This window comes from Pseudorca crassidens, chromosome 18 (assembly GCF_039906515.1).
Source record: "Pseudorca crassidens isolate mPseCra1 chromosome 18, mPseCra1.hap1, whole genome shotgun sequence".
NCBI classification, from domain to species: domain Eukaryota; kingdom Metazoa; phylum Chordata; class Mammalia; order Artiodactyla; family Delphinidae; genus Pseudorca; species Pseudorca crassidens.
The window spans coordinates 11,623,556-11,644,031 of record NC_090313.1 but is presented as its reverse complement, the minus strand read 5'-3'; the positions used below and the strand labels follow the sequence as shown (position 1 = coordinate 11,644,031).

The window sequence follows — 20,476 nt, the reverse complement described above, 5'->3', positions numbered from 1 at the left end:
AAGCCCTCAGTGAGGTCTTTGAGTTCATCTGACCTGCTTTCTAGAGATGGATTTTTCTCAATCTTTCTGTGTATAGGTCTTCTGTACTATTTTTTGTCCATTGGATATAAACTTCTTCATCTGTGTAGAAGCTCTGTGAATAGATCAGTGCTTCAGTGTGTCTAGTTTCTAAAGGAGCTATTCTTATTCCTTCTTCAAAGTTAATAAAATGTTTAAAGATTTTTGAAATCTTGGCACAGGGATATCAGCTCGGTGCTTTGTGACCGCCTGGAGGGGTGGGATAGGGAGGGTGGGAGGGAGGGAGACGCAAGAGGGAAGAGATATGGGAACATATGTATATGTATAACTGATTCACTTTGTTATAAAGCAGAAACTAACACACCATTGTAAAGCAATTATACTCCAATGACGATGTTAAAAAAAAAAAAGAAATGACACCGAGATAAAAGTTATCTGTTGACTGTCTTTTATTTCACATTTGCTATTTGTGGAGGAGTGTCATATACATAAATATTTAATGTCACACTGCTTCAGTGACATTAGTATGTAGTGTTTGTACCCATGTTTTTATCTGTTCACCTGTATTGCAAGGTGTTGGGACAGGAGGAGTGTTTTAGCCTCTTCGTATTATTTACATGGCTTGGGTGCTTAGTAGGCACCCAAGGCATGTATGTGAGGTGCTGCTGGGAAACAGTAGGGCATTTTTCTTTGCTTTTTTTCCCCCGATTTCTGAATTTGGAAGGAAAAGTAGGTTAGAGTGGGGTTAGATGTGAGCTAGCAAGAACTGGGAGAAGGAGGGGTGGGGGGGTCCTGGGAAAGCCTGGGGTGGGGCTGTGTGACCAGCTTCCCAGTTACTCTCCTGCATCCAATGGGGGCTTTGCAACTGAGTCTTCCTCTCCACCTCATTTCCTGGTCCTCATGTTGAGAGATAATTAGGCATCGTGTGGATAAGCAACCATAACCTCCTCACAATTCCTTGACCACGACTCCAAACAATGACCTTTACCTTCACCCCCCTTTAGCCACAAACTCCTTGGATATCATCTACACCACCTGTGAGAGCCAATACTCTGCTCTGACCACAGCCTCCTACCATTGCTGCTCTTTCATACTTACTTCCACTAAACCTGTTTTGTTTTGTTTTTAGATTTGAAGAGAGATTATTATTTTTTTCATTGAGGTATAGCTGATTTACAATATTATGTTAGTTTCAGGTGTACGACAAAGTGATTTGGTTATGCATACATATGTATATATCTATATTTTTTCTATTCTTTTCCATTATAATTTCTTATAAGGTATTGAATATAGTTCCCTGTGCTATGCAGTAGGACCTTGTTGTTTATCTGTTTTATATATAGTAGTGTGCATCTGTTAACCCCATACTCCCAATTTATGCACCCACCCGCCCCCCTTTGGTACCCATAAGTTTGTTTTCTGTGTTTCTGAGTCTGCTTCTGTTTTGTAAACAAGTTCATTTGTACTATTTTTTAGATTCCACATATAAGTGATATAACATTTGTCTTTCTCTGCCTGGCTTCACTTAGTATGATAATCTCTAGGTCCATCCATGTTGCTGCAAATGGCATTATTTCATGCTTTTTTATGGATGAGTAATATTCCATTGTATATATGTACCACATCTTTGTTATCCATTCATGTGTCCATGGACATTTAGGTTGCTTCCATGTCTTGGCTATTGTTAACAGCGCTGCAGTGAACATTGGGGTGCATGTATCTTTTCAAATCATGATTTTCTCTAGATATATGCCCAGGAGTGGGATTGCTGGATCATATGGTAACTCTATTTTTAGTTTTTAAAGGAACCTCCATACTGTTTTCCACAGTGGCTGTAACTAATTTACATTCCTACACCCTCTCCAGCATTTATTATTTGTAGACTTTCTGATGATAGCCATTCTGATGGGTGTGGGGTGATACATCATTGTAATTTTGGTTTGCATTCCTCTAATAATTTTTGAGCATATTTTCATGTGCTTTTTGGCCATCTGTATGTCTTTTTTAAAGAAATGTCTATGTAGATCTTCTGCCCATTTTTTTGATTGGGTTTGGATTTTTATTATTGAGTTGTATGAGCTGTTTATATATTTTGGAAATAAAGCCCTTGTTGGTCACATCATTTGCACATAAAAAAAAAAAAGAAAGTGAAATGATAGGGAATTCCCCAGTGGTTCAGTGGTTAAGACTCTGTGCTTTCATTGCCGAGGATGCAGGTTCGATCCCTGGTTGGGGAACTAAGATGCCACGAGCTGCATGGTGTGGCCAAAAAAAAAAAGTGAAATGACAACCTACAGAAGGGGAGAAAATATTTGTGAATCATATATATCTGATATGGATTAAATATCTAGAATATATAAAGAACACTCATAACCCAACAACCAAAAGACAAACAACCCATTTTTTTTAAAATTTAGGACTAGAATAGACATTTCTCCAAAGAAGGTACAGATGGTCCCTGACTTACAATGGTTCAGCTTTATGATGGTGCGAAAGCAGTACGCATTCAGTAGAAACCATACTTTGAGTACTGAATTTTGGTCTTTTCTTGGTCTAGTGATATGTGGTCCGATCCTGTCTCGTGATGCTGGGCAGCAGCAGTGAACCACAGCTCCCATCAGCAATGTGATCATGAGGGTCAACAATCGATGCACTGGCAATCAGTCTCTACCCAGACAACCATTCAGTTTTTCACATTTAGGACAGTAGTCAATAAATTACGTGAGATATTCATGTTTAGATGACTTTGCGCAATTGTAAGCTAATATGTGTTCAGAGCACATTTAAGGTAGGCTAGGCTGAGCTATAATGTTCAGTAGGTTAGGTGTATAAATGCATTTTCAGCTTATTATATTTTCAGCTTACAGTGTGTTTATCGGGACATGACTCCATCATAAGTCAAGGAAGATCTGTATACTGATGGCCAGTAAGCACATAAAAAGATGCTCAGCATCATTAATCATTAGAGAAATGCAAATCAAAACCACAACGAGATACCATATCACATCTACTGGGATGGCTATTATCAAAAACAAATAAAATGAAAAATAACAAGTGTTAGCAAGAGTGTGGAAAAATTTGGAACTCTGATAACAGTGTTGGTGGGAAATGTAAAATGTGGTACAACCACTTTGGAAAACAGTTTGGCAGTTCTTCAAAAAGCTAAACATAGAATTACTAAATGGCCCAGCAATTCTACTCCTAGGTATATACCCAAAAGAACTGAAAACAGAGACTCAAAGAGCTACTTGTACTTGTATGCCAGTGTATCCACCCATACACATCCTGAGCCTTCTTAGTCCTTTGAATGAAAGCTGATTTGGCATTTTAATAAACCTGTGTTTTAAAGGATCTTTCATAATCAGCATATCAGAAACTTTGCTCTACCAAAATCTACAGTTTCAGAGTAAACAGAATGCCTAGAGTGTAATAACTTATGGGATGAAATCAATAAATGAACATTTTCCTCAATTTTATTGTGATAAAATATAAAGTTTACCATCGTAGCCATTTTTAAGTGTACCATTAAGTGGTTATTAAATATATTCACATTGTTGTCCTTTTGTAACTGGCTTATTTCACTTAGCATAATGTCTTCACTTAGCACAGCAGGTTTATCCATGTTGTAGCATGTGTCAGAATTTCCTTCCTTTTTAAACCTGAACAATATTCCATTGCACATATTTAACACATTTTGCTTATCCATTCTTCTGTCAGTGGACACTTGGTTTACTTCCACATTTTAGCTATTGTGAATAATGCTGCTATAAAAATGGGTGTACAAATAATTTCTTCGAGACCTGCTTTCAGCGCTTTTGGGTATATACCCAGAAGTGGAATTGCTGCATCATATGTTAATTCTATTTTTAATTTTTTTAATAAATTTATTTTACTTATTTATTTATTTTGGCTGCGTTGGGTCTTCGTTGCTGCTCAGGCTTTCTCTAGTTGCGGCGAGCAGGGCTACTCTTTGTTGTGGTGCGCGGGCTTCTCATTGAGGTGCCTTCCCTTGTTATGGAGCACGGGCTCTAGGCGCGTGGACTTCAGTAGTTGTGGCACGCGGGCTCTAGAGCGCAGGCTCAGTAGTTGCAGCGCACGGGCTTAGTTGCTCCGCGGCATGTGGGATCTTCCCTGACCAGGTCTCGAACCCATGTCCCCTGCACAGGCAGGCAGATTCTTAACCACTGCGCCACCAGAGAAGTCCTATTTTTAATTTTTTGAGGAACTGCCATGCTATTTTCTATAGCGGCTGCACCATTTTACATTCCCACCAACAGTGCACAAGGGTTCCAATTTCTCCACATCCTCTCCAACCCTTGTTTTTTTCTGTTTTTCTGACAGTAGCCATCCTAATGGGTGTTAAGTGGTGTCTCGTAGTTTTGACTTGCATTTCCCTAATGATTAATGATACTGAACATCTTTTCATGTGCTCATTGTCCATTTTTATATCTTCTTAGGAGAAATGTCTGTTCAAGTCCTCTGCCCATTTTTGAATTGTGGTGTTTGTTTTTTTGGTGCTGAGTTTTAGAAGTTCTATATATGTTCTGAATATATATTCCTTTATCAGACATATGATTTGCAAATATTTTCTCCCATTCTGTGGGTTGCCTTTTCACTCTGTTGAAAGTATCTTTTGATGCACAACATTTTAAATTTTTCATGAAGTTCAATTTATTTTTTCTTTTGTTACCAGTGCTTTTGGTGTTATTGATGAATGAAATTTTAACCAGTTAACTCATGGTATGTTCAATATTGCTGTAGATTTTCTTTTTTCAAAAACAGGCAAACCAAGGGGCTTCCCTGGTGGTCCAGTGGTTAAAACTCTGTGCTTCCATTGCAGGGGGGCGTGGGTTCAATCCCTGGTCTGAGAACTAAGATCCCGCATGCCACACATGATGCAGCCAAAAAAAAAAAAAGGTTAAAAAAAAAACAGGCAAACCAAGATTTTTGGGGGTTAGAAAACTCAACACTACCATCTTACCTAAAGAAACACTACCAGGTTGTAATAATCAGTGAGAATTTGGCTTTTTTTCTAATGCAGTAACTACAGCAGTCTCTGTGATTATAATACATTTTATACATTTGTAAGAAAAATACAGTAATTTTCTAATGATGACTTTGTCACAAGCACTTCTGTTTTTTAATATTAGTGTATAAAAAGAACTTATATGAAAAGGGAGATCCTTAAATGGAACAATACATCAGAACTTTTTATTTTAAACCAAACAATCTCAAAATTTTCAAAAAAATAATTTTATATAGATGACAATATCAGGGCCTTTTGCCCATTCCAATCCATGCTTATGACATCATTTTATGAGTCAGATGAAATCAAAGTGAGGTGAGATGGACAAATTCAGAAAAGACAGAATTCACTAGTGTTTTTGAGTATTGGCATGGCAATTTGCCTTTTGTAGGATGAAAATAGTCATTGCTCATTTTTAAAAATCACAGAGGTTATGCATCTCCCCAGAGCCTAGAAAATATTCCGTACTTTTTAACTCCCAAGTCTTGTTTCGGCCGCACAGCTTTCTCACTGCTCCTGTTGCATTCAGGGTCGTCTTGGCGACTTCATCTGAAAACATTATATGTTATTAACATACAGGGTTTCGGGGTGGAGGTGGAAGAAGAGGAAGGTGTTAATTCAGATGTTATGAAACTGTAATAATGCTATTATTTAAGACACTTATTTGGGTATGTTTATACTTTGTAGTTTTATAAATAAGCCCAAGGGGCTCCTCCTGGTTGTCACAATCCTCCTTGAATCTCGTATCCTGTCTGTCTCTTCCTATCCGACAGTAGAATTGATGTCGCTCTAATCCCTGGAAGTTTGGAACTAATGAACTGACTGCTGAGCTGCTGCCACGGAGCTTGGTCCCAAACTATACTGTACTTCACACTCGATTTATTCTCCAGATGGCGAGACTGTGCCGCCCCGCCGCGAGGGACCACCTCTTCCACTGGAGTGTAAAAGTGGACGGATGTTGTTTTCTTTGCAGATTTGATCATTCTGAGCTAGAAACTTGCAAGGCTGATTAGTTATTAGCTTTAATGGGTGCCAATTGAACCAACGGCACGCATATTTTCTCCTTTAATTTCAGAGTCTGCAGGTCTCGGTGATGGTTGATTTATCCGCTTTCTTACGTCAGCAGAGCATGTCTCTTCCCCAGGTGATAAGAATCCGGTCTCTGAAATCATAGCACGCCTTGGTTCCTGGCCCAGAGTCACATAATACGGTGGCTTATGTATAAGGACAAGTTTATTAGCCACCGGTCCACTGCACTGAGCAGCCCATGGCACGAAGTATCAGTTGAATGTGGGAACTTTGGTAATACCACCTTTTAGGACCAGGGCCTGTGAAGAGTCTGACCTGTGCCAACTTTCTTTGTGGCCTTTGCAGAGCCCACCTCTGGAATCAAACATGCTACAAACACACAAAGGTAATTAGTCTCTGCAAAAGTCTCATGTAACTGTTGAGGAAGGCCTTGCACTCATTACTCCCTCTTTTCAGGTTGTCAGATTTTAGGAGGACAGGTTCGCCCTACACTGAGAAATGCTTACCAGGCTGCCCTGCAGTGCCAGCACATTCAGAGTGCAGTTCCTTCTCAACTCCATTTTGAACAACCTGTTTTGCTTCCAGAATGTAAGACCACCCCACCCCCCAAAAACAGTTGTTTTTGAGTGGCCTCTTTTTGCCTTCATTTCCTTTTCCTTCTTTCTCCAGGGAGCATTTACCTCCCAATAATCTCAGCAGATCACCTGGATAGCCCTTCTGAGAAGGTGGTGTCTGCCAGGCCGAGTCTTACTAATCCCCCTAATGAGATGGCACTTGGAAGGATGGTCAGGGCCAAACAAGAGCCAAAGAAAAAGAGAATGAAAGTGTGAAGGGAGCGAGGTGATGGAGATGAGAGAGATGTAAGAGACACGGTAGCAAGACGTAAGGCCTGTGATAGAGAGAGAACAGCATGAACAGAATTTCTTTCTTTTCACAACTGGTGGACTGTGGCTCTCTCTAGCTGAAGACCCAGAACTAAATTTAATTGTTCTTAGAAACTGCCTTCCTCTCACCCAACAGATGGCATGGGTGTGTTTGCTAGCATAGTAACATATTTCACCATTAAAATACCAAAAAGAAAAAAAAATCAACATGCTTGTTGGTTGGTGTAAATTCAGTGAAGTTGTTGGATATTTTGGGATACACAGCAGAGGGATGCACACTTCACTTATGTAAATTGTCACAAGCAACAGCCCGTTAATAAGGGTGTTGTATGGCAATATAACTCCAAAGCCATCATCTTTTTTTGGAAAGGTACAGAATGATGAAGTGGAAAGAGCTTGGTTTTAATTCTGAGCCAGAAAGAGGAAAAAAAGTCTAATAAAATGCTGAGTATTCACTGCTCATTATTACAGCATGAAAAGTACTAATCAGATTATGCCTAAAATTGGAATGGGGTACTTCATTTGCAGCCAATTTCACAAGGGCTGAATTTTACTAAGTAAACCGGAATGTGCTGAAACCATGGCAATCTGACTTTAAATAAAAATCACAAACAGGTTTAGAACATGAGCTTTGAACAAACAGTCCCCTTCGAATCCAAGTGACACAACTAAACAGCTTAGAGGTCAGATTTTGTTTGACACCAACATGAACAATTTAGGAAGCTGATGTTGCCAGGGATCCTGCGTCCTTGAGCGCACATGCAGATTAAACTAGAGGATGGAGGTGATGATTCAAATAACTCAAGTTTTTTGGGGTTTTTTAAATAAATTTATTTACTTATTTAATTATTCTTGGCTGTGTTGGGTCTTCGTTGCTGTGCGCGGGCTTTCTCTAGTTCCGGCGAGCAGGGCCTACTCTTTGTTGCAGTGCGCAGGCTTCTCATTGCGGTGACTTCTCTTGCTGTGGAGCTTGGGCTCTAGGCACGCGGGCTCAGTAGTTGTGGTTCGCAGACTTAGTTGCTCCACGGCATGTGGGATCTTCCCGGACCAGGGCTCGACCCCGTGTCCGCTGCATTGACAGGAGGATTCTTAACCACTGCGCCACCAGGAAAGTCCCTCAAATAACTCAAGTTTTAAAATGCACTTCAGCCCAAATGATCTAGTTAGTTCCCTTCCATTTCCCATACACTTTGTCCCAGCAGACCCTTTACAAGCCCGACCTGCCCTTGAAAGGAAACCTGGAAGTTGAAACTTTTCTGAGCTGAAGCCATCCCGGGTTTGTAGCTGTGCCAGGCTGCATGGAGCATAGCACATCTTGGGTTCTTTGAGGCTATGGATCTAGATACACACAGGAAGCATTTCTCTCGACAGCTGTTGATGGCCTTGGAACCATACTACTGAGTTGATGAGTTGACTTCTGACCTTCACCTTCAGGATCTTCCTATCCTGTGGCTGCAGCGAGAGGGCATGACAGAGCAAGTGGATGCATTTTATTGCTGTGGGACAGCCCACAGCAAGGTGTGGAACCAAGCCACTGTTGGCTGCATCCTTCCTCACTTTAGCTGGCGTGAGCTCTCTCTTGCTTTTGTCTAAGCTTGGCATAATTATTGGCAGTCAGAGCTCAGTAAATCAGGACTCCACAGAGCTGTCTCAGACTGCTCCTATGTACTCTGCGTCCATCCGACTTGACAACTCTAAGCTGGTTTCCTCACACTGCTTAACTCAGACCACATTTGGAGGCCTTCCCTGCTTCTACCCGGTCATAGACCTACATCCGCCTGGTTTAAATCTACTGTCTTGGCTTGTCTCCTTGATTGGACTTCAACTCAATATTGGCTCAAATAATTATTTTTTCTCTCTGCTTTGGTTTATTATTTTCCTAGATAACAACTGCTATCCAAATGGCCATATATTGTTAAGACCTTTTTTTTCAAACTACATTCATCAACAGTGAGAAGCTTTAAAGTTTTATTAGTATCATAAAAACCCTTCGCAAATGAAACTACTTTTGATAAGTGTTCATTCTGACCATGAGAATTTGTTGAGGGCTGTTGGCAAGTTGGAGGAATTTGGTTTTGAAACTGAAATTGGCAGGAAGTAATGACCTCAAGGGCTTTCTTTCCCTTGATTCCTGCCCCCACGCCCCAAGTGCACTCCCCTCTCCCCAACCCCTGTCCCCGCTTCATCACCCCAACGCAAAGCCAATAAATAACATGTTTGGTTTTATATAGTTTTTCTGGGGACAATTCAAATACTGAATCAGACTTTCAACCTTTCAGCTTTTCTTAACTGTGGAGCAAAGCCTGCCAAATCAAAGAAAAAAATGTATTTGTCCACCACTTCATGAAGGGATTTCTTGGTGATATTATTGCCTTCCATCTGAATAAGCTAGAGCTTTTTTGTAGTGTGAAGTGTCATTTTCCTGTGAGTGCCTTCTTAATTAAATGTTAAGATTCAACTCAGTTGCAAAAAAATTTTTAAGTGAATAAAAAAAGCATGACGCATGTGGAAAGAGAAAAACAAATCCTTATTTTTTTCCCTAATGTGAATATGCTGGCAGTCAAGACTACCATTAATCCATAAATTATCTAGTTTCTTGTATTTATTCAATGAGAAAATGCAGGTAGAGCACTTAGCACCATGCCTGGTGCTTAGTAAATGCTCAATAAATGTTACCTATTAGTTATTTTACCTTTCCAATGGGAAAGTAATGCTAATGCGCAAAATGAGAACACTATTTATTTATTTATAAATTTATTAATTTATTTTTGGCTGCGTTAGGTCTTCGTGGCTGCACACAGGCTTTCTCTAGTTGTGGCGAGCGGGGGCTACTCTTCGTTGCAGTGCACAGGCTTCTCTTGTTGCGGAGCACAGGCTCTAGGCGCACAGGCTTCAGTAGTTGTGGCTCACAGGCTCTAGAGTGCAGGCTTAGTAGTTGTGGCACACGGGCTTAGTGGCTCCGCGGCATGTGGGATCTTCCCGGACCAGGGATCAAACCCATGTCCCCTGCAGTGGCAGGCAGATTCTTAACCAGTGTGTTACCAGGGAAGTCCTGAGACCACTATTTAGAGTTTCACCAACGTGCATTACAATGGCTTTCATCTCTGCTATAGTCATCTCGAGTGAAGTCTGGAAATCAGTCACTTGCCCATCGGACTGGACAATTCATTTCAAATACCAGTTATTTGGTGGACATAGTAGACATTGTAATGGTGCTCAGACTCTCCATCCACATAAGAGTTTCACAGACAGTTTGATTGTGTTTCTTCTCAATGATAAATAAACTTAGGAGTTACATTTTATCTACACTCATAGGATGAAGCTCGATTGAGAATAGTAAAAACTCTTGAAGACTTTGATCTGGGCCCAACTGAAAAGTGTGTAAGAATCAACTCAGTGTCCAGTGGTCTGGCCGAAGAAGACCTGCAGGCCCTCCTGCGGTCCCGGGTCCTTCCTTCCAGCCTGATGCTCCCGAAGGTAGAAGATCCTGAAGAAATCCAGTGGGTGAGTAGCTCATGCTTTGCTTTAATTAAAGACTCAGGAGAGGCTAACAAGGAGTAGCAGAAAGGAAGGATTTGGGTGCTGCAGGTTTTGAAAATGCATACACAGAGCCGAGAGAAAGGGAACTGAGAAAAAGGAGCAGGTCCCAAAGACCATTTCCTGCACACAAGGAGAACCTGGCTTTGCCTAAGTGTTCACTGGAACAGCTCTGCACTTGAAATGATGCTTCTGCTGCCTTAACAGATCTGTGGTTTAGACAGAACAGCCTCCTCCAGAGCAGCCCCTGGAAACCAGCTTACCTGAGACTACACCCGGCCAGGCCCTAACCCTCCACCTGGAAGAGCAGTGATTTGCATACCTCTTAGGCAGATTCATTTGAAGTCATCAGAGACAGTGAAAGCACATTAGCTGCAAAGGAAAAAATGAACCTAGAGGAGGAGAGGAAAAGGTCACTCCTTGGGGCAACTATAGGAAAAGACAGGAAGCTTTTAACTAGTGGTTTTAATTAGCACAGATATTATTTCCTGAACAGTTTTCTAGTTCATCCTTTTTAAATTGCTGACAGGTGTGTTTGTTTCATGACAGACTTTTCAGCCAATAAACCCTTGGCATGTCAAATTACTTAAGAAAACTTTGAAATGGGCCTAATTATACTATGATTGTTTTAATTGTTAAAGTGGGGTGGAGGTTGGAGGGTGAGGCTAGATTTTATTTAGGGGCTGCAGTGATTCTGCAGATCTCTGCCAAATACAGTACGGTTCCACTGTGCCACTCCTGAGAGGAGGGCCCGTGGCACCCAGGTGCTGGAAGCATGGTAAGGGCGTGTGGACAGTGGTGATTTTGATGCCACATCTAGGGTGATCCCTAAGTCTATGGCTACAACTGTAGCAGTACGCCGAGTTCTAGTTGTGGCACCCAAATACATTGCTCACCTTTTCCGTGTATGTAGCTATGTTGGCTCTGTGCTTTCCAGTGCCATGGCTGCCTGCCACATGTGGCTAGGGAGCACTTGAAATGTGGCCAGTCCAAATTGAGATGCGCTGTAAGATACACGGGACTTTGAAGACTTCATAGCACCCTCCCCCGAAAAAAGAATGTAAATTATCTCAATAATTTTTATGTTGGTTACATGTTGAAATGATAATATTTCAGATATATTGGGTTGAATAAACCTCTTATTAAAATTAAATTCACCATCTGTTTCATCTTACTCTTTTAATGTAGCTACTAGAAAGTTTAGAATTACACATGTAGCTACCATTATTTTTCTGTCCATCAGCTCTGCATTGGTGTCTTCCTGAAGACCTTCGTTCAAGGTCCCATATTTACTTTCAAAACCGGAGCTCTTCTCAGCAAGGTCACCCCTCAGGAGCTGGGAGATCCTAGTGATAGCAGGTTAATGTTCTCAAGAGTTCCTACCCCATTCGAATGTGTCTTAAGTTGATTGAAATGGAATCTGAAGTCACTGTTCCCTTTTGGTTTCATAGTTAGTGCCTATTTATCACCGTTATTACCCCTCATTTGAGAGGGGAGTGCTCACCCCGGCCTTCAGCTAAGGCCTCTGTTCGCTGTTTTAAATCCTTGGATGTGAGGAACATACCGAAATCTAAATAGGATTTCTAGTTAACAGAAGTCTTTTGGGCTGTTTATTTTTTCCTCTCCGTTTGTATTTATGTGAAGCATAAAACCCAGAGCCTGATGCACAACTGAAAGATGGGCTTCCTTGTTTTCTTTTGTGTGAGAATCTCTTGCTGGCCTTTTGTCGCTAGTGTGGGTTCTTGTTTGACTGGCACGGCTTATTGGACTATAACAAGCGTGACTCGGCCTCCTTTGTCGTGGGACAATTCTCCCACAAATCCCGAACAGGGTGCATTCTTCCAACACACTATTGGGTGTGCACTGGAATTGAAAGAATTGCTGAGCCCTGCTACTTCATCTCCTCCCCAATCTCTTTGTGATTTTCCCCCTTCTTTTCCTCCCCCCACGCCCCCAGTCCCCTCCACCTCCCTGAAATGAACACTTTACCAGGCCGGAAACATTTAATCGTCTCCTTTTGAAAAAATTAATTGAAACTTCTCCACTAGTTACCTTTTGTGTTAGTACTTAATGCAATTTTTTAAGAAAGAAGGGGAGGAGGAGGAGGAGGATGGGCTAGAATGTTTAATTTTTAAATATGCCCCTATTGCCTTGAAAACAAAAGGTGTTAGAGATTTTTCACACTAGGAACAGGGATATTCCCTGTTGTAAAGGATATTGTAAAGGATTTACCTAGTTTTCAGCTCTACAGTTTTTGGGGTTATAACCATTATCACAAAGAATGGGGCAAGTAACATTGCAAGTTTTCCTTTTTTTAACAAGAAAAACAAAATTCCTCCAGTGCACAGGTAACACCAAAATCACTAATATTTTACCACCCGTTTTCTAGCTTAAATGTGCCATAAGTTAGGTTTTATTTTCATTTTCGTGGAATACTATACATTTTGTCCCCTGAAACTGTAGCCTTCTCTTCCTTCTTGCTATTTTGGTTGAGTTATTCCTTCCCTTGTAAAGTTGCTAAGGAGGCGATGATCATGGTGTCGAGGAAGGGAGGGGCAGCGGGAGCAACTGGGAATAATTCTTCATTACTGAAAGCTGTGATTTATTTTAGCCTAATTGTAAAGTTACTGCAAATCGCTCAAAAGCTTTTTAAAGATCCCAGTGATTAGATTTTTTTTGGTTGGGGAGGGAGGTGCTGCACGGGCAGTGGGGGGGGCAGCTAAAAGGGGAAATAACACCTCTAATCCTGCTTCTGGTAAATAGGCTGCCAGCCTTTAAAATGAGTTTCCTTTCTATTAGTCAGAATATTATGCTAAGCCTTAAGCATTAGTTTTTTTATGTTGCCATAGCAGCCCTATTCCTGCAGGGTGGTGACCTGCGATGATTACAGTACAAAGCTTATAGGGTCTTGAAACCCCCTTTGAAGATGAAAAGTCTTTGATGGTTTATATTTATGCAAATCTCTTAGATATGATTTACCCAACTGAGACTGAATGGAGAGATGATTAAAATTCCCTTTTCCTTTGATATCCATTAATGGCTGAATATTCCTTAAATTTAAAATGGATATATATGTTTTTATCTTTATTTACAAAAATAGTTTTTTCGTACCTGTGTGTTTTTTTTAATCTCCCCACATCTTATTAGATCTAGATAGACATAATAGATTTACAATTTAGAGTGTGGTGGGTTTTTTTTTTTTCTCCTTTGAAAGGGGTGGGGGGGAGATCTGTGCAAGAGCTTTTGTATGTTTCCAGATGATAGATTTTGGAATTTGGGCTACCCCACTGGCAGCACAGAGCTAGCTGTGAACTGGTCTCATGGAAAAAATTGGCGAGCTTTGGTCTTCAAAGAATTAAACTTCCTTTTTAAGGTCTTCCTAGGTAAGCTAAAAAATTATGAAGAAAAACCTCCGAACAAAGGGTAGTGTTGCTATAATGAATAATATGGATTCCACGTAGAAGGCTTCTGAACAGTTACACCGATGTCTGTGCAGGGTCCGAAACAAAACCAGAATGGCAGGTAGAGCAAGCCTTCATTGTTTTAGGGGCCTGCCACATGCACTGAACGAAGGGAAGGCGAGAGGCCTTAAGTAAAAACCTTTTCAAGGAAAGCATTTAAACTTGAGAATCTCTCCTTCCACCTCTTAACTCCTAGGCCTCAAATTGTGCCTTCAGAAAAAAAAACAATTTTTAATGCTTGAGGTTTTACTATTTAGTTTGCTGGGAACTTTGTTACCTTTTCTCTTTGGTCTTTCCTCTGTTTTTTCCGTTTTTTTTTTTTTTTTTTTTATTCTTTGTGTGGATGAAAGAGGCTGGGATATTACTTCCTCAGGTCAAAGACTTAAATACTACTTCTATTCTACAGTTCAATGATTGTACATTTTTTTTCCCCCACTAGTCACCTATGACACTTTTTATTCTAGTTTTCAGACAAATTTTCATTCTACTTACAAGGCCGAAAACTTGAACAACCTATGAATTTAATCCCTTTTGTGGAAACTGCAATGGGTTTGCTCAATTTTAAGGTAAGGAAACCATAATGTGGCTAGTAAGTTAGTATTTTATTTATTACCTAAAGAGAACTTTTGTTTTCAATTTTAACATCTACTTAAAATATTTTTCTAGAAAGATTTATAAGCAAAGTAAACCTTGAGCACCATTTATTATCTGTAATAACCAAAACCAGGCTGTGAGCATCTTAGAAAACAAAGAAATAGACGCAGTAGCAAGGAAAAACTTCCTCGTCCTAAATATTTAAATGAAATATTTATATATTCCTGGCATTAATTTTAATTAAATAATCACTATATAAATTTTTGCTGTGAATTATTACATTTATCGAATAAACGTACATGTACATTTGTCACCCTTACAAATTAACTTTCAATTATTCTTTTGTAACAATTGCCTTTTATTGGGAAATTATCAGGCCTCTTTGTAGCAACATAATCGATAATGTCTAATACATAAGATTACTATTTTTGAGTTAGTATACACACTAATTTGTACTATATTATTTCAGTTTGCCACATTAGAACATAAAATATTTCCTAATATACATTCAGGAAGATTAGCTGAGCCAAGCATTGTCACCATTGTATGGCTGCATTAAACTATTTGCCTTAACGAATTCATAGCTAGCTTGTTTCTTCCTCTTTATCAGTGGCCATTTAAATTGTTTTCCAAAATATGCCTCATGTTCCACCTGACCTGTGAACATCATCACTGTAGTACCCCATGACCAAGGGCAGGAGAGAAGAAATACCTAAAAACAAAAACAGATAGTTGAACTGTACTGGAGAGATAATATGTGAGCAAAGGCTCCGAGAGGAAACTTTGAGAGACCTACTGGCCTATGCAGGAGGGGCAGAGTGCAAATGTTTGGGGAGCTGCTTCAGGCCTCGTGATCAGCATGTTTACACCACTAAGCACAAATCCTTCCAGCCTGCCCTAGAATTCTGAGAATATAGTCAACGCATATTTCTTAGATGCAACTAGATTCATACAGTGATTTCATTTTAAGCGCTGATTTGCCATTTTATTCATAATACACTTAGAAGCACTCACAGCCCCTGAAATTAATCAACAGTGTCCTCACCGGTTCCTCATGTCCTCCCCACCCACATATGTTAGCATGCTTTCTCTCCACCTTTGCAGCATCACAGTCCTGTCTAAGATGACTGTTATTCATCTTTAATTTCACAGAGAAATGTCCAAGTTGCTTATTCATACATCTTGGATGACTTATTGCATTTTTATTTTCCCCTCTGGAGTTGTAGATTTTTGTATTGTTTGTCTTTAATCCTGAGACCATTTACTAAGAAATCTTGATCCCAATGCAAATAATCCAATTAGTTTGATTTTTAAATTCTTTCCTTTTCTCCTGTGGTTTTATGTTTATTGTTGGAGGGTCTCTTAAAGCAAAAACAAATTTTGGAAGAACAGAAATAACTTACAGTCCAATCAAAATGAGTTAACTTGAAAGTTTCTCTAAAGATTGGATGAACTAAAACTTGAACATTATAAATGTATTAATATATGCTACTAACTATATTAATATAATCCATTAAGCAAAGCAAATATATGCAACATACTTACTTTGGACAATATTAAATACCTTTTGAAAGGGGTGAATTGGGGCTGCATTTTCAGGACTGCTTTCAGCTAGACTGTGTTAAGAGGTGGACCTTTCTGTTACTGAAATATACCATGCTGCTTCTCTCTAATGGGTGCATTTCTGTGAGCTCTGGTTCTGTTCTGCTCTTTTACAGGCAGTGTGTGAAGAAGCACTAAAGAACGGGCCTCAAGTGGGTCTTTTTCTAGATGCAGTCGTTTTTGGAGGAGAAGACTTTCGCGCCAGCATAGGTGTCAAAGACATGTTTCTCTTCTCATTCTCTCTGTGCATATGTGTATATATTTTTTCTTTGCCCCTTCAAGAATGGGCATTTACATGACAATATATATTTGCCGACCATGACAATGGTTTTTCAGCTGAATGGGCAATACTTCCTGATAATTTAGGGCACCTCATAGCTGTCCTTCTTCCAGAACACTACATCATCACTTCCGTTCATTTATAAAATAACTAATAAAAAGCCTGTCGTAGCCTCAGACATGTTCAGGCATATATGACGTCTACTGTGTTCATAATAACTACATTATGTGAACAGCCTCTCTGTTGCTTAAATGTGTTGTTTTCCCATCAGCCAGATGGCTATCTAGGCTTCTAACACAAATTTAAGGCAGTTTCACATTGCTTTGATGAATCATTTTCTACATTAAATGAAGTATGTAAAAATTTTAAATAGATCTTAAATTCCCCCTAAAATATATTTCAGAACCCCTTTATTATGAAATATTTATTGAGATAGTATGCTTGTTTTCACCGATCTTCCCCATCCCTTGGGCACTATGTCTTTGGTCTGGGTGCATGTATAACTAACTAGAGGCTGTGAGTGCATCTAGAAAAGAGGCCAAGGCCACAAAGTGTTTTCAGAGCACCACTCCCAGTGACCTGAATGCAAGAGCTTTCCCTGAGCAGTGATATGGTCCAAATATAAACAGTGACAGTTACCCCACTCCTGGGGGAAAAAGAGGAACCAGTCTTTCCAGGAGACTTTTGTGTATCCAGCAGCTCAGTGGACACTTTCTGCCTCCCTCAAAATCAGCGTCCTTGCGTTCCCCCAAGTTCCCCTTCCACACCCTGAAGCTGCAGTATTTGGCTCAGAACCTGTTATGACATGGCATTACAACCACAGCACACGAATTCTGTGCTCAGTGACGGAAGTTAACTATTTCCACACACAGCTGTTTGGCTACCTTTTATGGTGCTATCTTTGGACTGACACTTTCTGAGCAATGGCAAGAAGGAAAAAATACACCAGGAGTCCTTTGTGACCTATCAAGTCATTTGTGTCTAGCTCCTGAGATAGGGAAGGGGGGCTTTTCTTAATGCACGTGCAAGTAACTACACGAAAAGATGCCTTGCAAGATAAAGAGACACATGTGAGATTTAACTCTGCCTCCACATAGCCCTCTCTTCATTTATATTTGAATCATCATTTCGCTAGGGAGAAATCCCCACGAAAACAGAGGTGTCTTTACAAACGGCGTTTTTATAATAGATATCTAGGTCCAGTTTCCAAAGTTAACGTCTCCTTTCTCGGTCAACGTTCTGTTTTCAGGTGCAACAAGTAGTAAGGAAACCCAAGATATTCTCTACGCCCGACAAAAGATTATTGTTGTAGCAAAGGCCTTTGGTCTGCAGGCCATAGACCTGGTGTACATCGACTTCCAGGATGGAGAGGGGCTTCTCAAGCAGTCGAGAGAAGGAGCTGCAATGGGATTTACTGGTATGATTCTTGATAATATCTTAGAAAGCAGTATCTGGATTAAGCAAACATTCCAGAAAAACAGAAATTTAACCAGGAACTGGTGTTTCTAATGTAGCCAGGTGTCTCATATACTTATTCCATTATTTGAAACATGAAAAAGTTATCCAGGACCAGAACCTGCCAAACAAATTATCATGTTTGTCTTTGGCTCCACAAGTCAAAAAATAAAGCACTCGTTTTAGTTTCTTCTAATATTACTTACCAGTTTTTTCTGTCCTCTTAAGTATTTTGTTGCAGTTTTTGCTGACACGAGGGGAGGGATGAGGCCATTTTAGAAGTGTTTTTGAGGGAACTGCCATAGAATTTGAGTTGATGGGGAGAAAAAAATTTCCTCAGATATTCAAAATACTAATTTATTTCTGAAAAAAATTTAGTGGTATCTTCTTTGTTGTTTTTTTTTAAACTCATAACTAGCTTTTTATTCTTCTGGCACTTCAAGCCCCTCCTTACTCTCTCATCCCCCAGTAAGTGTCTGTGCACCTGGGGACACCTATGGGCATTGACTGGCACTAAGATCAGCGGGTCCTCGAAATCCTGTCCTGGAGAACAGGCAGATATCTGTTGATTGGTGTGCCCAGTCACTCAGATACCCAGGAGCCCAGGGAGCAACCGAAAATTGTATTTTTGCAACAGAAATCTATTTTTTGAAAAACCACAATACGATTCTGTACACAAACACATGTCAGCAGTTGCACACACACACACACACACACACACACACATGCGTACACAACCATGGGTAAAAAACACCATAAGCTCTTTTATTCTTATTTGTTCTCCTGCTGCAAGTTCTAAGGATATCCTGATCAGAGATGCACCCAAAAAATAAGGAAAAGAGACAAGCATCCATGCTATTCCTTTTGTAAATATTTTTGCAATGTGTTCATTTAGAGGTTAATGAAAGAAACATTTCATAAAGTGACCTTCAGTGTAAAAGATACCTTCGTGGATGTTAATTTAACCCAAAGTAAAATTGAAAAACCATTTTAGTGTTATAGTAGAATTAAATAATGCTCTGACCTTTGTGTTTGTGTCTTTAACATAAAGAGTTAAAATGTGATTCCCCCAATTTGTTAAATAAATAAATAAATGTCTATTATAGAGAAATATTTCTCAATCATCTGAACTATTAATAAATGAATCCTCCCTACATTTAATAGTGACTGAGAAAGAAAGAGTCCCTCCACTGAATCCCTGGCGTTGTCCTTGTCTCTGTGCCTGTGACACCTGCCTCCTTCCAATGACCTGTTAGGATGTGGCCCAAATGGAAAAGTTGGAGAAAAACTCCATGAAATCTATCTAACAGACCCCGATGTTGTTGGTCTAAAATATGTGGCTTTGGCTGCCAAGCAGCCAGATGTTGCTCTGAAATGGGCACTAATACAATAAAAAATAGAAAACACTAAATTGATGGGGGCCTCTCTCACCATCACTCAGGATAACCTGGGTGTCCTCTGCTTCCTCTGGGGTAAATGTTTGCTCCAGAACTTATAAGGGAGTTTGAGAGTTTCTCCAAGAGACGGGACTGAATTAAATTGGTCCCTAATTCAATCGTAGAAGACAAGTTATTGCAAATCAGATTTAAATTTCTAGACTGTGCCCAACTCAGCATGAGGAGCTTACGGACTTGGCACTATTGTTTCTCAACAACAGGGAGTATTAAATCAGAAACAAAATGGAAGTGGGAGGGAGATGGGAGAGGATGAGGAGGCACGGAGTGTACAGTGCCCGTTATATATTCAAGTGAACTAGTCAGTAAAGGAGGAAGCTAAACTTCAGAGCCATTTTGCAATTTTTAGAAAGGTCTTTATTGTCCCAATTATATTTCTATACACCAAGAAAAGGTAATTAGTCTGATAATAAGATAGATTATTTGTAGTATTTTTAAACAATAAATGCTTTAATGAGTATTTTAGACCACTCACGATCTGCTTGTCCTAATTATTTGTCATTTAATTGCCATACTTGGGGCTTTGCGCAAGAAGGGAGAAAAGGAAGGAAAGAAGGAAGGAAAGAAAGGGGAAGGAAGGAAGGAGGGGAAGAAAGAAGGAGAGCTACACACCCTATCTGAAGCAAGTGGTTGAAAGTTTTAAAATTCAATAAAGTATTATGTTATCCATAACACTGATAAGGATCTGTGCTAATAAGGATTTTCTCGACTTTTAAAAATTAGATATTTTTTAATGAGTTGTAGGTTTTTTGAAACTTAGCCATGTAACAAACAGCTGGTTACAGTTTCTTTTCTGTATTCATTGTTTCATGAGGCCACAATCCATGTAAATTGATTTTAAATCAATGCATTGGCTGTATAAATTATTTTTATAAAAAGAAACCAAAAATAAATCTTAGAATAAAGCTTTAACAGCCTACTTAGTCATCACAGTTATTCTAGTACTACATGCTGAGAAGAAAGATTATAAATATGAAGCACTATAGGTTTTCTTCTTTTTTGCAGTCTTTTGTAGAAGACAAAAATGACACCATCATACAGTTACCTAAAAGATTTGACAGGTATTGATTTAAAGCACGATATATCAAGTGGTACTGTAAAAAGGATTTCATGGTCATAAATTTTAATGTCTTCCA

At 39.6% G+C, this 20,476-nt stretch overlaps 1 protein-coding gene across 3 annotated transcripts in view; it reads left to right on the top strand.

Annotated features, from left to right (window-relative positions):
- Nucleotides 1-20,476, top strand: part of CLYBL (citramalyl-CoA lyase) — a 240,014-nt gene that overhangs the window by 200,890 nt on the left and 18,648 nt on the right. For 2 of the 3 annotated variants that reach the window (XM_067713350.1, XM_067713351.1), the window contains exons 3-6: nucleotides 10,273-10,461; nucleotides 14,420-14,521; nucleotides 16,268-16,361; nucleotides 17,681-17,848. In XM_067713350.1, coding sequence (XP_067569451.1) covers nucleotides 10,273-10,461; nucleotides 14,420-14,521; nucleotides 16,268-16,361; nucleotides 17,681-17,848 — 553 coding nt within the window. The remainder of the gene's footprint in view (nucleotides 1-10,272; nucleotides 10,462-14,419; nucleotides 14,522-16,267; nucleotides 16,362-17,680; nucleotides 17,849-20,476) is intronic. The other variant, XM_067713352.1, reaches the window with a different exon arrangement.